We start from the raw sequence: 18,897 nt of genomic DNA, 5'->3' as shown, positions 1-18,897 counted from the left end.
AACCACAGAAAGCTTTGGAGTAGGTTTTCATTGGCCAGTGAGTGGTCACACCTTCAAGGTGTTAATTCATTCCTGCCTCTTTACGCTACCGCCAGGCGGAACGCCCATAATATTTTTGACACACCCAGGACTCAACTGCACCGCAAGAGTGCACTTAGAGCATTTTCTTAAAATCCACTGTTGGTTAAGGGCTTGTATAAGTAAGCATTTCACTGTTGTATTCGGCGCATGTGAGAAATAACATTTGATATATAACATGAAAGCAGCCAAGCCAACTCTGCTTGGGCGAGTAACATGGTCAGTGAGGTGTTCCCTTGTTTGTCTGGAAGTAGCTAGCAAGCTTGCCAATTTTAGCCAGTGAGTTTGGGTGTTTGATTGCCGTTGTGAGGTCAGAACTCAAGGATCAACCCTTCTCCTCCGTCAGAGCTTCCAGTGTGCGCTCTAAACTGATTATTTAACAGCGATCCGAATTTACAAACGACTCCAGAGCTGCGCACTCTGACACACTGGAGACAATTTACGAATGCACCCTAAGTAGACCAGACCCAGCTTCTATGGGATACACACTCAGTTATGTAGACTCAGTTATGTATTCATAATCTTTGGTTTGCCAAGAAGAACCAAAGTTGAGAACTTGTAGTCATTCATTCATGAACGTATTGTATTATTAGCCCTGTGTTTATTTGATTAATAGAGCTAGTTCTATTGTACACACAATAAAATGTTTGCGGGCCTGCCTGAGCTTGGGATATCTAATGGCGAGGATCTAAAAGAAACACTGACCAACTGCACAGAGCCTCTGAAAGCCATTGACCAGTTTCAGGTAAGCTAACCTGAAGTTAGCTAGCAAGCTAACAGCTAGATAAAACAGGACTAAAAGCATGTTGATACTAGCGTATCGACAGTACAGTGGTTCAAACTATGTATTGTGCTCATTGGTTACTATAAATATCAGTTAAGTTAGTGGTTAGTCAACGTAGGTCATTCAAATAACGTTAGCTAGTCAGTTAATGTTAGCTAGCAATGACACAGGGCATCGTTCGGCAGCGCTTCCACGGTCGCCCTGAATTAATCGTTCATTAAATCACCCCACTGGGGGAATTTTGTTTGGGAATGGCTTCAGTAAACGTAGGTAACTTAATTTCCAAAGTAAACACGCTGCTGGAGTTATTTAGAACAATTATTTCTATTCGCGCCTTCTAATTTCTCCAAAATATGAGTGCGCATGCGCGTGGACCCGAGTCTTTATTTAACTATAGAAAAAGTCTAGGCTAGTCGGTTAAGAACAAATTCTTATTTACAATGACGGCCAATCACTGTATGATGTCAACGTGCTCTAAAGTCGTGTATTTCAAACGAACAACGTTTTGCAACGAAAACCAGTGGTGTATTCATTACACCGATTCTGTTTCGTCTTTTAACAGAAGCGTTTAATCCTAACGCTGTTGGGTTCTGGGGTGTATTCATTACGGAAACCGTTTACAATTTAACAGCCAAACGGAGTTTCAATTGGACAAATTCAGTTAGGTCCGTTCCATTTGCTTCTGTATAAGACACGTTTTGCAACAGCGTCTGGAAGAAAGAACCCTGCAGATTTCTCCACTTTAGAGCAGGGAAGAATCGATAATTGAAATGTGCTGTTTGTGCCGACCACTTCGCAGATTACTCAGATTGGAATGGCAACACGTGGAATCCATACAATTTAAAAATAACCACTAATTCCGTTTAAGAACACAACAGCTTTTATATGATGTTGAAGAGCATTTGGAGTAAACTGTTCCTGTTGCAAAACGTTTAGCAACAGAATTGGTTCAAAGAATGCACCCCAGGAGAGTCCATCACAACGTTTTGCAATGGAATCCGACGAGCATCGGAGCCGGTGTAGTACGATTCGATCTTAGTCCTGTATTGACGCTTTCCCTGTTTGATGGTTCATCGGAGGGCATAGCGGGGTTTCTTAGAAGCTTCCGCGTTAGTCGCGCTCCTTGAAAGCGGCTGCTCTACCCTTTAGCTCAATGCGGATGTTGTGATTGGCTGAAATCTGTGGTATATCAGACCGTATACCACGGGTAGGACACAACTTTTATTTGTACTGCTCGAATTATGTTGGTGAACCGTTTATAATCTAAATAAGGCATCTGGGGTTTGTGGAGAGCAAGAGAAAATAGTCAGTGTTGCAAGTGTAACAGGGTTATATTGGTGATTCCCCTTGCCACTTTATTGTTAAGCCAATGGGTTTTTGGTTTGAGTTTGTCTTGCCTTCACCCACTCAACATGGCATCTTATTGGCTGGTTTGCGTAGCTTGCTTACGAGGGGGGATGTTCCAGTTAGAATCGTCCCAGTGAACAAGCACCAAACCAGCGGTAAATTGTTGGTTGCAAAGCACTGTACATCAAAGTGATTTTTATACTCAAGTGATGATTTAAATGTACAATTTATATCAAATAGTTTGTAAATGTTATTCGAACATCACACACAAGATGCAGCGTTTTTTGGAGAATATTTGTTGGGCATTTTGTTGTAAAGAATTCCCGCCAGTACTAGCTAGCAACTTACTGTGTCTGGTGGGGGTGGGTGGGGGGGGGGGGGGGGGGGGAGTTCATATATTTTGTACAGTGCGTGAGTGCAGAGTTGGATGGTGAGACGTGCATTGCATGACGTGCAATTTTGTGCCGTTCCTATCAGAATAAATCTACATGACTGGTGCTACATGTTGGAGTTCGGTGTCGATGACTGATTGTACACAACGCAAGAAGAGTACTGTTACACAAGCAGTAGTTTTTCCATGTTAACGCTAGTAATGTTAGCTAGCAGGTGTTGTAGTAGCGTGAAAATTGCGGCTGCAGCAGCTGTTATCAACTTTAAGGGTAGATGTTTGTTAGCATCACCCTTTTCAAGATTGACTTTCAAACTTTGTTTACAAATGATCATCATCTGGTTCGTGGCACTGTTTTTTGTTGCAGCTCACTTGCTGTTAGCTATCTCTTTGAAAAGAATGACTGAGAAACGTTGTTACATTTAAACTTTAAATCACTGGTTAGTGTGATGAAAGCTATAAAATATATTTGCAATGGGAAGGAATAGCTGGTTTGTTAATTTCATTTTGCACATGAAATGGTTGTGCTTTCGTATTGGTATGATTTCATGGGGCCTAATGGAGTGAATGGGCTGCCTATTCTTTAACATTTGATTCTGTGTGTGACTGCTGTCTCCTGTCTATCAGTAGTGTCTGTGTTTGACCAAAATTGTCTCCTTCAGAGCCATGGAGTGCAAAGGTATTACGGTTGCTGTCCTTTCAGCACCATAAGCCTGTCACCTTTGATGTGACAATGTTGTTGTCACTATTGGTTATAGTGTGTTGGCTACCATAAGTTGGTAAACAGTGCATTATTTTATGCTGTGTGTCATGTATGCATGCCGGTTCTGTCTCTGTGTGTGCAACAGCCCAAAGCGCAGCCAGGCCTGTTTTGATTCATTATTCATAATGTCATCAAAAAGTATTGCCCCTCCTTCACTAGAACAATAATGGTCCTACTAAAGAAGATATGTCAGGCGTGTTAATGATGCTATGTTTTCTGTTATTTCCAAAGATTTTGTTTTGTTTGATACAACGTATAGGTCTTGATCATATGAAGAGGTAACTCTGATGACCATTTAGCCAATTTATTGAAAGCAAGCCAATGTTACAGTTGCCTAGCCAGCTAATATTGTCAATGTACCTGCTCAGGAAGCTAGTGTTTCATTAGCTATCCCTGTCAGTGAATTTAATTTCAATGTTTTGGCACGATTGTCTCATTTCATGTAACTAAACTCATCAAAAAAAGGAAATGTCCCTTTTTCAGGACCCTGTCTTTCAAAGATAATTCGTAAATATGATTGAACATGCACCTGTGGAATGTACGTTAAGACACTAACAGCTTAGACGGTAGGCAATTAAGGTCACAGTTATGAAAACGTAGGACATTAAATAGGCCTTTCTACGGATGAAAAGAAAGATGCCCAGGCCCAGGGCTGCAAGGAGGCATGAGGACTGCAGATGTGGCCATTGAGACGCCTACTGTGAGACGCCTAAGACAGCGCTACAGGACGGACAGCTGATCGGCCTCGCAGTGGCAGACCACGTGTAACAACACCTGCACAGGATTGGTACATCCGAACATCACACCTGCGGGACAGGTACAGGATGGCAACAACAACTGCCTGAGTTACACCAGGAATGCACAATCCCTCCATCAGTGCTCAGACTGTCCGCAATAGGCTGAGAGAGGCTGGACTGAGGGCTTGTAGGCCTGTTGTATGGCAGGTCCTCACCAGACATCACCGGCAACGATGTTGCCTATGTGCACAAACCCACCGTCGCTGGACCAGACAGGACTGGCAAAAAGTGCTCATCACTGACGAGTCGCAGTTTTGTCTCACCAGGGGTGATTGTCGGATTCGCGTTTATTGTCGAATGAATGAGCGTTACACCGAGGCCTGTACTCTGTAGCGGGATCGATTTTTGGAGGTGGAAGGTCTGCCTTGGTCTGGAGCGGTATGTCACAGCATCATCAGACTGAGTTTGTTGTCATTGCCTGCAATCTCAACGCTGTTGAGGTCCCCCCCCAGAAATGTCTGGGAACTTGCAGGTGCATTGGTGGAAGAGTGTGGTAACATCTCACAGCAAGAACTGGCAAATCTGGTGTAGTCCATGAGGAGGAGATGCACTGCAGTGCTTAATGCAGCTGGTGGCCACACCAGATACTGAATGTTACTTTTGATTTTGACCCCCCCCCCCCCCCTTTGTTCAGGGACACATTATTCCCTTTCTGTTAGTCACATGTCTGTGGAACTTGTTCAGTTTATGTCTGTTGTTGAATCTTGTTATGTTCATACAAATATTTACACGTTAAGTTTGCTGAAAATAAACGCAGTTGACATTGCGGGCGCTTATTTTTTTGCTGAGTTTAGCTGCAGGCTTAAAGAAACATTCAATCATATAATTTGCATAGAAACCCAAATAAAAGCATGTCGATGGAAAGATGTGTGTGTCATGTATGCGAGAATGAAGGTTTAAAAATGACAGCTGCATATGCGTATTACTCAATACACATGGCATACCTTGAAATACAATCCTCTCTAAAAACAGCTGTACAATGTGCCTTGCAATAATATAATCAGAGTATGATTTCTAAACTAGATCAGTTGTCAAATAGCAGCTGCCCAATCCCATAGTGGGTATGCATAATGTTGGATGCATTGGAATGTAAGATATGGAGAATGATAAAGGGTCGGTAGGATTATAGAAAAAGCATTTGGGAAATTGTTTGAGTTGCAAATACTAAATGTTCAGTGAATGTGAGTATATTTAGGTGGTTAGTAACTTTGGCATCATAAATTTTTAGAAGGTTGTTAACAATTATTTATTATTCTAGTAACTATGACTGGGTGTGAGGCATGTTTCCATTTCATGCATATGCATTCGAACACAATCTCAGTGTTTCACCATTTATTGAGTACAGAGACAAATAGCAAAGGTGTCTCAGGCAGTATTTGAATTATCTAAATATAGTGTAACCAACCATACTTTGGAAACTACTCAGACCCCTTGACTTTTTCCATATTCTTTACAGCCTTATTGTAAAATGGATTTAAAATAAAATCCTCAGCAATCTATACACTACCCTATAATGACAAAGCAAAACCAGGCTTTTTGAAATGTTTAGACCATTTGCTATGAGAGTCGAATGAGCTCAGGTGCACCCTGTTTCCGTTGATCATCCTTGATGTTTCTACAACTTAATTGGAGTCCACCTGTGGTAAATTAAATTGATTGGACATGATTTGGAAAGGCACACACCTATCTATATAAGGTCCCACAGTTGACAGTACATGTCAGAGCAAAACCAAGCCATGAGGTCGAAGGAGTTGTCTGTAGTTGTCTGAGTTCCGAGACAGGATTGTGTCGAAGCACAGATCTGGGGAAGGATACCAAAACATTTCTGCAGCTTTGAAGGTCCCCAAGAACACAGTGGCCTCTGTCATTATTAAATGGAAGAAGTTTGGAACCACCAAGACTCTTGCTAGACATGGACGCCCGGCCAAACTGAGCAATCGGGGAAGACGGGCTTTGGTCAGGGAGGTGACCAAGAAACCGATGGTCACTCAGACAGAGCTCTAGAGTTCCTCTGTGGAGATTGGAGAACCTTCCAGAAGGACAACCATCTCTGCAGCATGGTAGAGTGGCCACTCCACAGTAAAAGGCACATGACATCCCGCTTGGAGTTTGTCAAAAGACACCGAAATACTCTGACCATGAGAAACAAGATGCCATGATGGAACTCTTTGCCCTGAATGCCAAGCATCTGGAGGAAACCTGGCACCATCCCTATGGTGGTGGCAGCATCATGCTGTGAGGATGTCTTTCAGCGGCAGGGACTGGGAGACTAGTCAGGATCAAAGCAAAGATGAACTGTGCAAAGCATAGAGATCCTTGATGAAAACCTGCTCCAGAGCGCTCAGGACCTCAAACTGAGGTGAAGGTTCACCTTCCAACAGGACAACGATCCTACGCATACAGCCAAGACAATGCCGTAGTGGCTTCGGGTCATGTCTCTGAATGTCCTTGAGTGGCCCAACGAGAGCCCGGACTTGAACCCGAGCTTACATTTCTGGGAGACCTGAAAATAGCTGTGCAGCAACGCTCCCCATCCAACCTGACAGAGCTTTAGAGGATCTGCAGAGAAGAATGTGAGAAACTACCCAAATACAGGTGTGCCAAGCTTGTAGCGTCATACCCAAGAAGACTCAAGGTTGTAATCGATGTCAATGGTGCTTCAACAAAGTACTGAGTAAAGGGACTTAATACTTATGTTTTTGCTTTGTCATTATGGGGTATTGTGTGTAGATTGATGAGGAACAAATACAATTTAATCCATTTTAGAATAAGGCTGTAACGCACCAAAATATGGAAAAAGTCAAGGGGTCTGAATACTTTCCAAATGCGCTGTATATGTCACGTGTTGTGCGGGCACAATCTTACAATGTTACAGTCCAGAAATGAGAGCTTTACCATCTATGCCAAAAGCCCGGGCCTTTGATGGAGACTGTAGAACTGTCATCAACGCATGCTTCAGTATTCTCCCTTCTATCTAGGATAATTTGTGTGCTCAGGCCACATGAGTAAAATAAATGATCACGACAAAGGAATGTAGTTTGTGAGCTAGAAAATGAACAGCCTAGCAGTCTGAGTCAGGTTGCTCTCCAATCATCTTACTCTAGCTATCGACAGGGATAATGTGGCATTTCTTATTTGTCAGTATGAATGAAATTAGTGGGTCCTGCCTTGATGACTGTATTCCCTTTACACTACTTAACCTATAGATTCGTTGTTTTTGTCTGAAATTATTACTTGGATTAAGTTGATAGCTAAAACACTCCTTGTCCTGGAATGACAGCTTTAAAATCACTAGCTATCTGCTCCTGCTAACTAGCAACTGATCTACTTGTTGTACCTAGCTAGCTAACTAACAAGCTAGCTACATTACTAAGGCTAATGCATTTTAAGTTGGGAGTCATTTTACAGCTAAATAGTTAGATTACAATTAAATAAAGACTCTCTCGAGCTGTTACCAGCTGTGTTTAGTACCTTAGATACAGAGAATGTGATTGGCAGATGTGATCAGCAGAAATGGTATCTGGATAGTGAACAAGTTTTGATTGGTTTACAGTTTAGTAGGTGGCAGCATTTGGCTGTCCAGCTAGTGAACATAAAAGTATTTAGAACAAATGTGCAAGAATTGACATTGCCAACTAATGGAAATGTATTCAGAAGGAACATACACTATCTAAAAACCAGCTCCTCTCTTGACATTTCGAAACTAAAGCAAATGGCTTGCTTCAGCTCACCATCAAGTACATGTAATGATTACACTTTTTTAAAACTGTAATAATTTATGTTACCAGCTAAATTATTGTAATCATTACTTCTTGTATTACTTTTAAATCCAGGATGGATGTTTGTGAAGAAAATACCTTTTCTGTTTTCCTGAATGTTTTTCAATTCAGCATGAAAAAAAGGCACGTTTTTTAAGTTCGTTCCACTTGAGCAAGTCTGATCCACCAGTCCGAGCACTATTTAGACTCATGGATCCTTTTGTCTTTTTCTAAAGGCTCTTAAGGGATAGGTAATCTGAAAGTAATTAGATTGGTATGGAGTTTGGGTAATCCAAAAATTCTGTTACTTATTACATTTCTTGACGGGTGAATAGTAACTAACAGATTACATTTAGAAAGTAACCCACTCAACCCTGGTAAGCAGGCACCATGAGTAATTTTAGATTACACAATTATCCCTGCAATGATTATCAAATGTGTAACACCACCATGTCAGTGCATTGATTATTATCTCACCTTCATCAGTCTGTTTTTGGTCTGTCTGGACTGTGTTGTTTTGCAGACAGAAAATGGCATTTTGTTACCAACTCTTCAGTCAGCTCTTCCCTTCCTGGACCTTCACGGAACTCCTCGGTTGGAGTTTCACCAGTCTGTCTTTGACGAGCTTCGTGACAAGTTGATGGAGCGAGTCGCCACTATCGCGGAGGGCAAGGATGAGGACCGGTGCGACATCTATGCTAGTAAACAGCAGGTCTTCATAGAGAAGTCATCAACCATTGTACATGTATTTTAGGCATTGAGTTTCTGGGTATTCCTGCTCCCTCTACAGTTATGGTAAACTTAAAGAGCTGCTGGAGAAGAGCTTTCCGCTGGTGAAGATGCCTTCCATTCAGCCAGTGGTCATGCAGGTGCTGAAGCATCTTCCAAAGGCAAGTCTCGGTCTTCCCACCTTCAAATCCAATCTGCATTAGGGGAAACAGCTCAACTGTTCGCCCCAGCTCCTTTGTTATGGTTTTGTTGTTGGAATAGAGGAGAGGATCCTCCGGCAGCATGGTAAAAACAGGTACGTACTCCGCTGTTCAATCTCCTGTGCAATGATGTCCGAGGCGGGGGGAAAAAAGTGTTTGTTTGCAGTAAATTCTTTGTTTTAATATCCCAAATGGATGTGGCAGTTTCACCAATTTGAATGATTCTAGCTTTAAGTGAATGCACTTCTTTTTCAATTTATAGTTCTTTGCAAATCACATTAGCCATAAGAAGTGACTTGTTTTCCATGATTCTTTCTCCAAAGCACCTTGATCTCTACCACAGCCCAGTGTTTGAAGTGTTCTGATTGAGTGTTTATGTTCCTATGAACAGGTACCAGAGAAAAAGCTGAAGCTTGTGATGGCTGATAAGGAACTGTATAAGGTCTGTGCTGTTGAGGTGAAGAGGCAGATCTGGCAGGAAAACCAGGCTCTCTTCGGAGATGAGGTCTCGCCCTTGCTCAAGCAGTATATCGTGGCAAAGGAGGCAGCACTTTTCAGCAGCGATCTCTCTATTCTGCACAACTTCTTCAGCCCCTCCCCCAAAGCAAGACGCCAAGGAGAGGTGAGCCACCCCAGTACATCTGGACCTTTTCATTACTTTTTCACTCCCAATAGATTCTGTTCACATTCCAATAAGCATTTGTTATGATTAGGGCCATGAACCCATTATAACAAGTAGGGCTGTGACGATACCAGTATCACAATATTATTTTTATGGCAAAAATGATAACACAACGCAGACCAAAATCTTTGGTTCTTTAACCGGCTGTATGGAAAATATTGCATGCTATAGCTTGGAAAATAATTGACTGGATGACAGCATAACTGTTTGTTTAAGATTGTTTTCCTCAAGAAGTTAAATGTGCTTAATGTTTTGTTTCCTTGCCATGAAACTAACAAGTATCATCCCGGCCCTAATAACAAGAGTCCATAGTTTTTTTTCCTCAGTCAACCATTTGTTAGTCTGTAAATTCAAGAGAGAGTTGGGTGTGCTTGAGACTATCCCTTTTTCTGTGTTAGGTAGTCTTGAAACTGACCCAGATGATTGGGAAGAATGTGAAACTATATGACATGGTGCTCCAGTTTCTGCGAACACTTTTCCTGCGTACTCGTAATGTCCACTACTGCACCCTGCGTGCAGAGCTGCTCATGTCCCTCCATGACCTGGACATCAGTGAGATCTGCTCAGTAGACTCCTGCCACAAGGTATGGCCTAACTCATGTGTACAGCATGTCTTCTGTAAGCAAACAGGAGTAGTATTGATTTCAAATATATGCAAATACGTTGGCGAATGTTCTGGATGCTTGTGCAGAGTGCTGTACGTCTATATCTTGGCAGTTCACCTGGTGCTTAGATGCCTGTATCCGTGAGAAGTTTGTGGATGCCAAGCGAGCCCGGGAGTTGCAAGGTTTTCTGGATGGAGTGAAGAAAGGACAGGAGGAAGTACTTGGGTGAGAGAAGAAGAATGGGAGAAATGTGATTGAACATGTCTTATTGCACCATTTTAGGATTAATAAAAAGATGTGACAAAAATGTTAATGGTCTTGCTTTCCAGGGACCTGTCCATGATACTGTGTGACCCATTTTCCAGTAACACCCTGGTTTTGAGTACGGTCCGAAACCTGCAAGAATTGCTAAGCCAGGATGCTCTACCCAGAGTAAGACATTCAATGTTGTCATTCGTGGCCTTATGTTTTTTTTGTCCATTTCCACAATCTGTCGATGCTATGTGGAGACCTATTGCCACTACTGAAGAGATGTTTCTGTGTGAATGAACAGGACAGTCCAGACCTGATGCTGTTACTCAGAATGCTGTCTCTTGGACAAGGTGCTTGGGATATGATTGACAGCCAGGTCTTTAAAGAGCCTCGATTGGTATGCAGTCATTTCTTTCTATTAGTATTATTTTATAATCACTTATTTTTGTTCAGTGAGTTTACCTGTCTGTATTACATTACTTATGAGCTGCACAACAACAATAGTTTGTTGTGCGGAGTAGGAAAACAACCTCTTTACAATGAACTACAGCTAGGTCCTCCCGAGTGGCGCAGTGGTCTAAGGCAGTGCTAGCTGTGCCACTAGAGATTCGAGTCCAGGCTCTGTCGCAGCCTGCCGCGACCGGGAGACCAATGGGGCGGCGCACAATTGGCCCAGCGTCGTCCGGGTTAGGGGAGGGTTTGGCCGCCAGGGATGTCCTTGTCCCATCGCGAACTAGTGACTCCTGTGGCAGGCGCAGTGCACGCTGACACGGTCGCCAGGTGTACAGTGTTTCCTCCGACACATTGGTGTGGCTGGCTTCCGGGTTAAAGGGGCATTGTGTCAAGAAGCAGTAAAGAGGTTGGGTTGTGTTTCGGGGGACGCACGGCTCTCGACATTCGCCTCTCCCGAGTCCGTATGGGAGTTGCAGTGATGAGACAACTAACTACCAATTGGAAACCACAAAATTGGGGAGAAAAAGGGCTAAAAATATATATATAAAATAATACAATGAACTACAGCTAGATGGCGGAGATGTGACATAACCAGCCAGGGCAGAGACTCATCATATTTGATTCTTTCCCTCTCAGGAACTGGAAGTTGTGACCCGTTTTCTCCCAGCCATGTTGTCAGTACTTGTGGACGACTATACCTTCACTGTAGAACAGAAACTCCCTTGTGAGGAGAAGACCTCCCTCTCCTACCCCACAGCCTTGCCTGATAACTTCAACAAGTAATTACTGGGATGGGATGTCACACTGGGGAAGGGACATACTGTTACTTTGGTAGACGTGGCATGCCTGTAATTCAATTTTGTATATGTGTGTTGACATTAAGAACATTATCATGTAAAAAATGTAGAATGTAAAACAAGTAGTATTGATATTCTAAAATATACATTGAAATGATCAGTGTTATTTACAGTGTACATGAACCTGCTATATGTTTAATGAGGACAGACCTGGGTTCAAATACTATGTAGGGCATTTACATTACTTTCAAAGATATTTGGAACTAAGTAAAGACAAGTAGTTGAATATTGGAATGTATTTGGAAATGCTCTTTGAAAGTTTTGGAAAATAATCAAATACACTGACTCAAATACACTCCCATGCATTTAACTCAGGTATTTGAAATAAGTATTTAAAATACTTTCAAATAGTAGTCTAAGTATTTTCAAAAATAATTATATAAATCATTTGAAAATACTCAAATACACAGAAAATAAGTATTTAAATAACATTGTTTAAATACACATGTATTTGAACTGAGGTCTGAATGAGGACCCTCTTTGATTAAAGTAAGCTCTCCCCTGCCCTAGGTACCTGCAGGAGAACAGGGTGGCTTGTGAGATGGGTCTGTACTACGCACTCCACATTGCCAAGCAGAGGAACAAGAATGCCTTACAAAGGTTACTTCCCGCATTGGGTAGGTTCTGTACTTGTTTTGCCACAGGTTAATATAAATAAATAAATACTGTTAGTAAATTGTTGTTAACCTGGCTCTCACCATTGTTTTGTCTCTATCATGTAACTGCAGTGGAGACCTACAACGACATGGCCTCTGGGGACATCTTCCTGCACCTCCTGACAGCACACCTCACCTTGCTCTCTGATGAGTTTGGGAATGAAGAGTTCTGCTCTGCTGTGTTTGATGGCTTCCTCCTCAACTCTTTCTCCAGGTCTGTCTTTTCCTGGGACATACAGGAGATTACTGCAAGTATTGCATTTGAAATGAATGGAAATGTTACTAAACATTTATGAAATGTGTGAAATTGAGGTAGAGTACTGTTTGACCTTTATCTCACATTACACCCTGACATATTTTTATGTGTATTCCAGTAAAGACAATGTCCACAGACACAACCTACGCCTGTTGCTTCACCTTCACCAGAAAGTGCTGCCATCTTGTGTGGAGACCTTAGTGAAAACCCTGGAACCCTCAAAACAGGTGGGCAAACTGCCATATTGCATGAAATAGGTTCCAAAGGAGATTGAACAGGATCTTGAGCACTTACAAATTCGTAACACATTGTATAAATTGCAATTCGGGATTGCAGGATTATTACATGTTTTATTTGCACGATATCATACTAAATGAATGATGATGTAAACAATTGTGCACAATTTTCAGAGATCCGTTTTGGCTCATGAGAACTGCATTCAAAATTACTGGCATAAATTATACAAAACCTTTCATCTTTAATTGAAACACCTAAATAACTAATGGTGTAATCATAAGATCATAAGATCAATGATTGGGGTTATGTAAAAAAAAAAAAATGTGTCTGTCACTCACACTAGGTGGTGGGTGTTTGTGGGCGGAGCCAGTCTAGGAAGATCCAATCACAACATGATTGTTGTAGACCCTCCACTTCCCATATAAGTGGCCGTAATGCGCTCTAATCTCACTTCTTTCGGCTTCCTCACGGAATTTATGTAGATCCTCTACGACTCTCCTAACGATCAACTTGGACCTCTGTCACCTGCGAACAGGTTAGCAGGAAAAAATGAAGGACTCCGCCGCCAAGCATAGGACAGTAGCTTCTCGTCGAGAGGATTGAGCTCACAACAAAATCTACACAGGTTTGAGGCTCACAGCTGGCCTTCGCCCGCTTAGCATCCTCCAGATGGCGTATGTGTCCGCAGCATGCTCTGTTAGGGCACTGTACGTTACCGCTCACTGATGGCCTGTCAAGGAGAGCTACAGGAGACCGAGCGGTCATTCGCTGTAGATGTTTCAAGGTCCCGCCCCAACGATTCCCCTGGAGGAAAGGGGGAGAAGACGGTCCTAGGGGTCCCTCCCCAGCAGCAGAGTGGAGCAGTGCATGGTTCACACGATGTTCGGCCCTGCCCCCTCCCAGGCTGAAGACTGCAGGAGGGGCACTCTGCTCCACCAGAGCGCGTTCCCAGTGCAGCGGCCGATCGTTTTTATATCAAAGCACAGAAAAGATGGAGCAGACCACTCTCCCCCGGAGTGTCCTCCATACCGTAGTGTTCACCTCAACACCCTTGTTGGTTGAGGCAGAGGCCAGAAGACAAGATTTCAGTTGCCACAAAGCACTGTCCCAGTTCGTGTGCATTTTATTGCCTTTTCAAATAAAAATACCACTGTTGCACCAAAGCATTTCGCCAGGAGCACAGAACATATAACCAAAAGAGGACCACAGGGTGCTACGGCAGTGACCCACTTGCTACACTTCCATCCCTGGGTTCTATCCATGGTTACGAGAGGCTTCCGACAATTTTTTTTTAAACCTGCATGTTTACTTAAACGAAATTCATGTTTGGAGGCAATATTAACTAGGGAAATTGTGTTACTTCTTTTGTGTTCAGTACAAGCAGAGTTAGGGTATATGCAACAGTTTGGGCTGCCTGGCTCTTTGTGAACTAATTTGCCAGAATTTTACATAATTATGACACAACATTGAAGGTTGTGCAATGTAACAGCAATATTTAGTCTTGGCGTTGCCACCTGAACGGTTACGTATTTAACTGAAATAAAAAATATATATACATTTTTAAATGATAGTTTCCGGATTTAACCATATTAATGACCTAAGGCTCTTATTTCTCTGTTTATTATAATTAAGTCTATGATTTGATAAAGCAGTATGACTGAGCGGTGGAAGGCAGCAGCAGGCTCGTAAGCATTCATTCAAACAGCACTTTACCGCGTTTGCGAGCAACTCTTAGCAATGCTTGAGGCACAGCGCTGTTTATGACTTCAAGCCTATCAACTCCTGAGATTAGGCTGGCAATACTAAAGTGCCTATAAGAACATCCAATAGTCAAAGGTATATGAAATACAAATGGTATGGAGAGAAATAGTCGACGTCATAATTCCTATAATAACTACAACCTAAAACTTATTAACTGGGAATATTGAAGAACTGGGAATATTGAACCACCAGCTTTCATTTGTTCTCATGTTCTGGGCAAGGAACTTAAATGTTAGCTTTTTTACATGGCACATATTGCACTTTTACTTCTCCAACACTGTTTTTCATTATTTAAACCAAATTGAACATGTTTCATTATTTATTTGAGACTAAATAGATTTGATTTGTATTATATTAAGTTCAAATAAGTGTTCATTCAGTATTGTTGTAGTTGTCATTACTACAAATATATATCGGCCAATTTAATCAGTATCGGCGTTGAAAGATCATAATCGGTCGACCTCTACTTCTGGCCCTAAAGCACTTTCTGCCTTTTTCTCCGGACAATTCCGGAGTCCTAATCAGAAAGGACAATAGAACTACAGTGGCATACATCAACCTCCAGGGTGGCACCCAATCCCTGCGCCTCCCACACAAACTCCTGTTGTGGAGCAGCGCATATCGCCATTTGTTACGCCCCAGGCACGACCCATGCCCCAGGCGCGACCCATGCCCAATGAACAAAGGAGCGGACTTGTTGTCCAGAGGGAATCCATCCCCACATATTGGCCAGAATAGAAATTAGGAGAGGCGTCTGTAGATCGCATCACACAAAAACGCACACTACCTGCTGTTCTTTTCAATGACAAGCAATGATGCGCTACTAGGGGTAGACACGCTGGCACACCCATGGCCAAGAGTACAGCTTTATGCATTTCCCCCCCTCTGTCTGATTCTCTCCAGAGTCAGAACAGCAGGGGTCTCTCAACCTGATAGCCCTTTTCTGGCCAGGACGGCTATGGTTAGCAGATCTGTCACTCCAGGCCTGCCGCTGAAAGTCGTGGAGACTTCAGAGCATTACAGCCCCGTCAACACTCGCACTACACAACAAGAAGTGCGGTGTGTTTGATAGACGGTGTGATCAGAAACAGATCCTTCCATTTCTTTGCTCAATTCCAGAGTTACTCTGCCCCCTGCAGGACCTTTTGGACAAGGACAAGCCTTTTACACTGCAAAGGTGTACTTGGCCTGCAACATAGGCTTTGACAATGGTACAGCGGAGAAGTACCACCTCGTCCGTCATTTTAAAAGGGTGCCCAGTACCCAAACGGCTAGTGTCATCCTGGGACCCTTCTGCGTGCTTGAGGACATTTCACAGCAGCCGTTCATGCCGCTGGAAAGCATGGACATTTTATTTATCTCGTTTAAAACTGCTTTTAGCCATTATATCTGCAAAACAGGTGGGGGAATTGCACGCTCTGTCAGTCCACCACTAGTGCCTGAGCTTTGCCCTGTGGTCATCCAAGTTTAGTTACCTTGCATCCTTACCCCGCTTTTGTGCCTGAAGTAAGTTGTGCTTATAATAGCCTCACTTTACAGCTGTTGACCTTTCACCCACCGGCCTTGTCCTCCATGGAGGATGAGCGTCTCCACTGCTTGTGTCCAGTACATCCATTGCATATCTAAATGCCTGGACGAGAGCCCTATGAAAGAGCAATCTGCTCTTTGTTTCTTGGGACCAATTTCTCGCAAGTGTTTATCCCATCGGATGATGGAGGCTATTTTACTGGCATATAACAGCAAGGGTTTACAACCTCCGAAGGGCCTGAGTGCTCACTCCAACAGACATATGGCTGTGTCACGGGCATTGTTCAAAAGCGTCTCTGTTCAAGAGGTCTGTAATGCAGGGCTACCCCCCCATACCAACTGGACATCACTGTGCCCTCATTAGAGCATACGGTGCTTACTGTCAGGACTTCTGAGGGTTGATCCTGTCTAGACTTGGCTTCAGAGAGATTAGGAGCTCTACTGGAGTTGGCTACATTTTGTATTTATTTAACTAGGCAAGTCAGTTAAGAACAAATTCTTACTTACAATGATGGCCTACCTACATAAGGTTACTTGACATAACCCAGGGTCTATGATATTATGAGTGCGGTGACTCAGTGTTTCCCTCACGCTCTGTGTAAGGAAGACCACATGTACATTTTAAGTCGGAAGTCATTAAAACTAGTTTTTCAACAACTCCACAAATTACTAACAAACTATAGTTTTTTCTAGTCTGTTAGGACATCTACTTTGTGCATGACACAAGTAATTTTTCCAACAATTGTTTAGCCGGATTATTTCACTGTATCACAATTCCAGTGGGTCAGAAGTTTACATACACTAAGTTGACTGTGCCTTTAAACAGCTTGGAAAATTCCAGAAAATGATGTCATGGCTTTAGAAGCTTCTGATAGGCTAATTGACATAATTTGAGTCAATTGGAGATGTACCTGTGGATGTATTTCAAGGCCAACCTTCAAACTCAGTGCCTTTTTGCTTGACATCATGGGAAAATCAAAAGAAATCAGCCAAGAACTCAAAAATTGTAGACCTCCACAAGTCTGGTTCATTCTTGGGAGCAATTTCCAAATGCCTGAAGGTACCGCGTTCATTTGTACAGACAATAGTAAGCAAGTATAAACACCATGGAACCACGCAGCCGTCATACCACTCAGGAAGGAGACACATTCTGTCTCCTAGAGATTAACGTACTTTGGTGCGAAAAGTGCAAATCCATCCCAGAACAACAGCAAAGGACCTTGTGAAGATGCTGGAGGAAACGGGTACAAAAGTATCTATATCCACAGTAAAACGAGTCCTATATCGACATTACCTGAAAGGCCACTCAGCAAGGAAGAAGCCACTGCTCCAAAACCACCATTTAAAAAAGCCAGACTGCAGTTTGCAACTGCACATGGGGACAAAGATCTCACTTTTTGGAGAAATGTCCTCTGGTCTGATGAAAAAAATTAAAAATAGAACTGTTTGGCCACAATGACCATCGTTATGTTTGGAGGAAAAAGGGGGAGGCTTGCAAGTCGAAGAACACACATTCTTAATTAAAATACTGGTGATCCTAACTGACCTAAGACAGGGAATTTTTACTGGGATTAAATGTCAGGAATTGTGAAACTGAGTTGGCCAAATACATATTTTTTTTTTTAAGGTGTATGTAGACTTCTGACTTCAACTGTACTTAGAAGTGAGATGAAAGTGTATTACAGCCACTTATATTTGTATCTTCTGCGATTGGCTCCACCCCCAGGCGATACCCATTGTGAGACTCCTCACTCATATTATCATAGAGCTGGGGTTATATCAGGTAACATTACGTTTTACTGTTCTGAAAATTACATGTGGCTTATAAAATAGTTTTTCCTACTCCGGTCACATAGTCACATCCCATAGTCAGGGCCATGGGAAAGCTCCTGGCCCTGTGGCATAACTACTGTATTTCCATATTCTTCATTCTCTGTTCTCTGTGCTTGTCTGGTGTCCACAGAGCAGTGACCAGGTAAAGGAGCTGTACACCAGGCTGACAGAGAAACTGGAGGCCCAAAAGAAGAGTCCTCCCCAGCCAGACGAAGCCCCCTCCCTGGACCTCCACCCTGTTACAGTGCCCACTACAGCTTCCACTCCAACAACGTCGCTCTGAGAGAGGAGGTGGTAGGGAGCAGCAAAAGAAGGAAACCAATTAGTCTGAAAAAAGGATGCTGATATTACATGTTGAATTTAGGTTGGCTCATGAAACCATAAAAAAATGACTAAATGTAATTTCCTCTATGGGTACTATGGTTAAGGTTTAGTTTGTTTTCTAATACTTGTTTTATTAAGATGTCGTATTTGAAGCAGTTTTCCAGCTTTAACAATGTAACTCAGTTGCCAATGTTTTTCAGTGTGAAATATTACTTTTTAATTTTAGAAATACGTAGTCTTGCTTAATTATTGTTATAAGTATATTTTCTTATGTACTGGATCTATAAAGACTGAATGTAAATGTGTGTGTTTGTATTGTGTCAGTGGTGACGCAAGCTTTAAATAAATTAATTTAGAAATGGTTAAAGTTTATACTATATATAGACGAGTATGTGGACACCCCTACGATCTCCAAAGACGAACATCGGCAGTAGAATGGCCTTACTAAAGAGCTCAGTGACTGTGTGGCACAGTCATTGGATGCCACGTTTCCAACAAGTCAGTTCATCAAATTTCTGCCCTGTTAGCGCTGACCTGGTCAACTGTAAGTGCTGTTATTGTGGAAGTGGAAATGTTTAGGAGCAAGAACAGCTCAGCCGCGACGTGGTAG

At 42.5% G+C, this 18,897-nt stretch overlaps 1 protein-coding gene across 2 annotated transcripts; it reads left to right on the top strand.

Annotated features, from left to right (window-relative positions):
* The first annotated feature begins 153 nt into the window (after positions 1-153).
* On the top strand, positions 154-18,650 carry LOC109877774 (negative elongation factor B-like). Of its 2 annotated transcripts, none has more exons than XM_020469972.2 (13): positions 154-823; positions 8,439-8,599; positions 8,706-8,805; positions 9,236-9,466; positions 9,925-10,110; positions 10,244-10,356; positions 10,461-10,563; positions 10,685-10,780; positions 11,473-11,615; positions 12,204-12,310; positions 12,422-12,563; positions 12,724-12,832; positions 18,094-18,650. In XM_020469972.2, exons 1-13 carry the CDS (start codon positions 722-724, stop codon positions 18,244-18,246), a joined length of 1,746 nt encoding a protein of 581 aa, XP_020325561.1. In that variant the 5' UTR covers positions 154-721; the 3' UTR covers positions 18,247-18,650. The 2 variants fall into 2 exon arrangements, with proteins under 2 accessions (XP_020325561.1, XP_020325579.1); XM_020469990.2 differs by having other exon boundaries at positions 537-823; positions 8,443-8,599; positions 18,094-18,592.
* Positions 18,651-18,897: the final 247 nt, after the last annotated feature.

The sequence above is a fragment of the Oncorhynchus kisutch genome, linkage group LG3, assembly GCF_002021735.2.
Source record: "Oncorhynchus kisutch isolate 150728-3 linkage group LG3, Okis_V2, whole genome shotgun sequence".
In the NCBI taxonomy this organism is placed as follows: Eukaryota; Metazoa; Chordata; class Actinopteri; order Salmoniformes; family Salmonidae; genus Oncorhynchus; species Oncorhynchus kisutch.
The sequence above is the reverse complement of the archived record's forward strand: the minus strand, read 5'-3'. Positions and strand labels throughout refer to the sequence as shown.

Bases quoted from the DNA above. Each gene is read 5' to 3' on its own strand.
- LOC109877774 (XM_020469972.2), top strand. From the start codon at position 722: ATGTTTGCGGGCCTGCCTGAGCTTGGGATATCTAATGGCGAGGATCTA. The intron at 10,111-10,243 runs GTATGGCCTAAC...ATATCTTGGCAG, and splicing joins CAGTAGACTCCTGCCACAAG to TTCACCTGGTGCTTAGATGC. The intron at 10,357-10,460 runs GTGAGAGAAGAA...CTTGCTTTCCAG, and splicing joins GGACAGGAGGAAGTACTTGG to GGACCTGTCCATGATACTGT.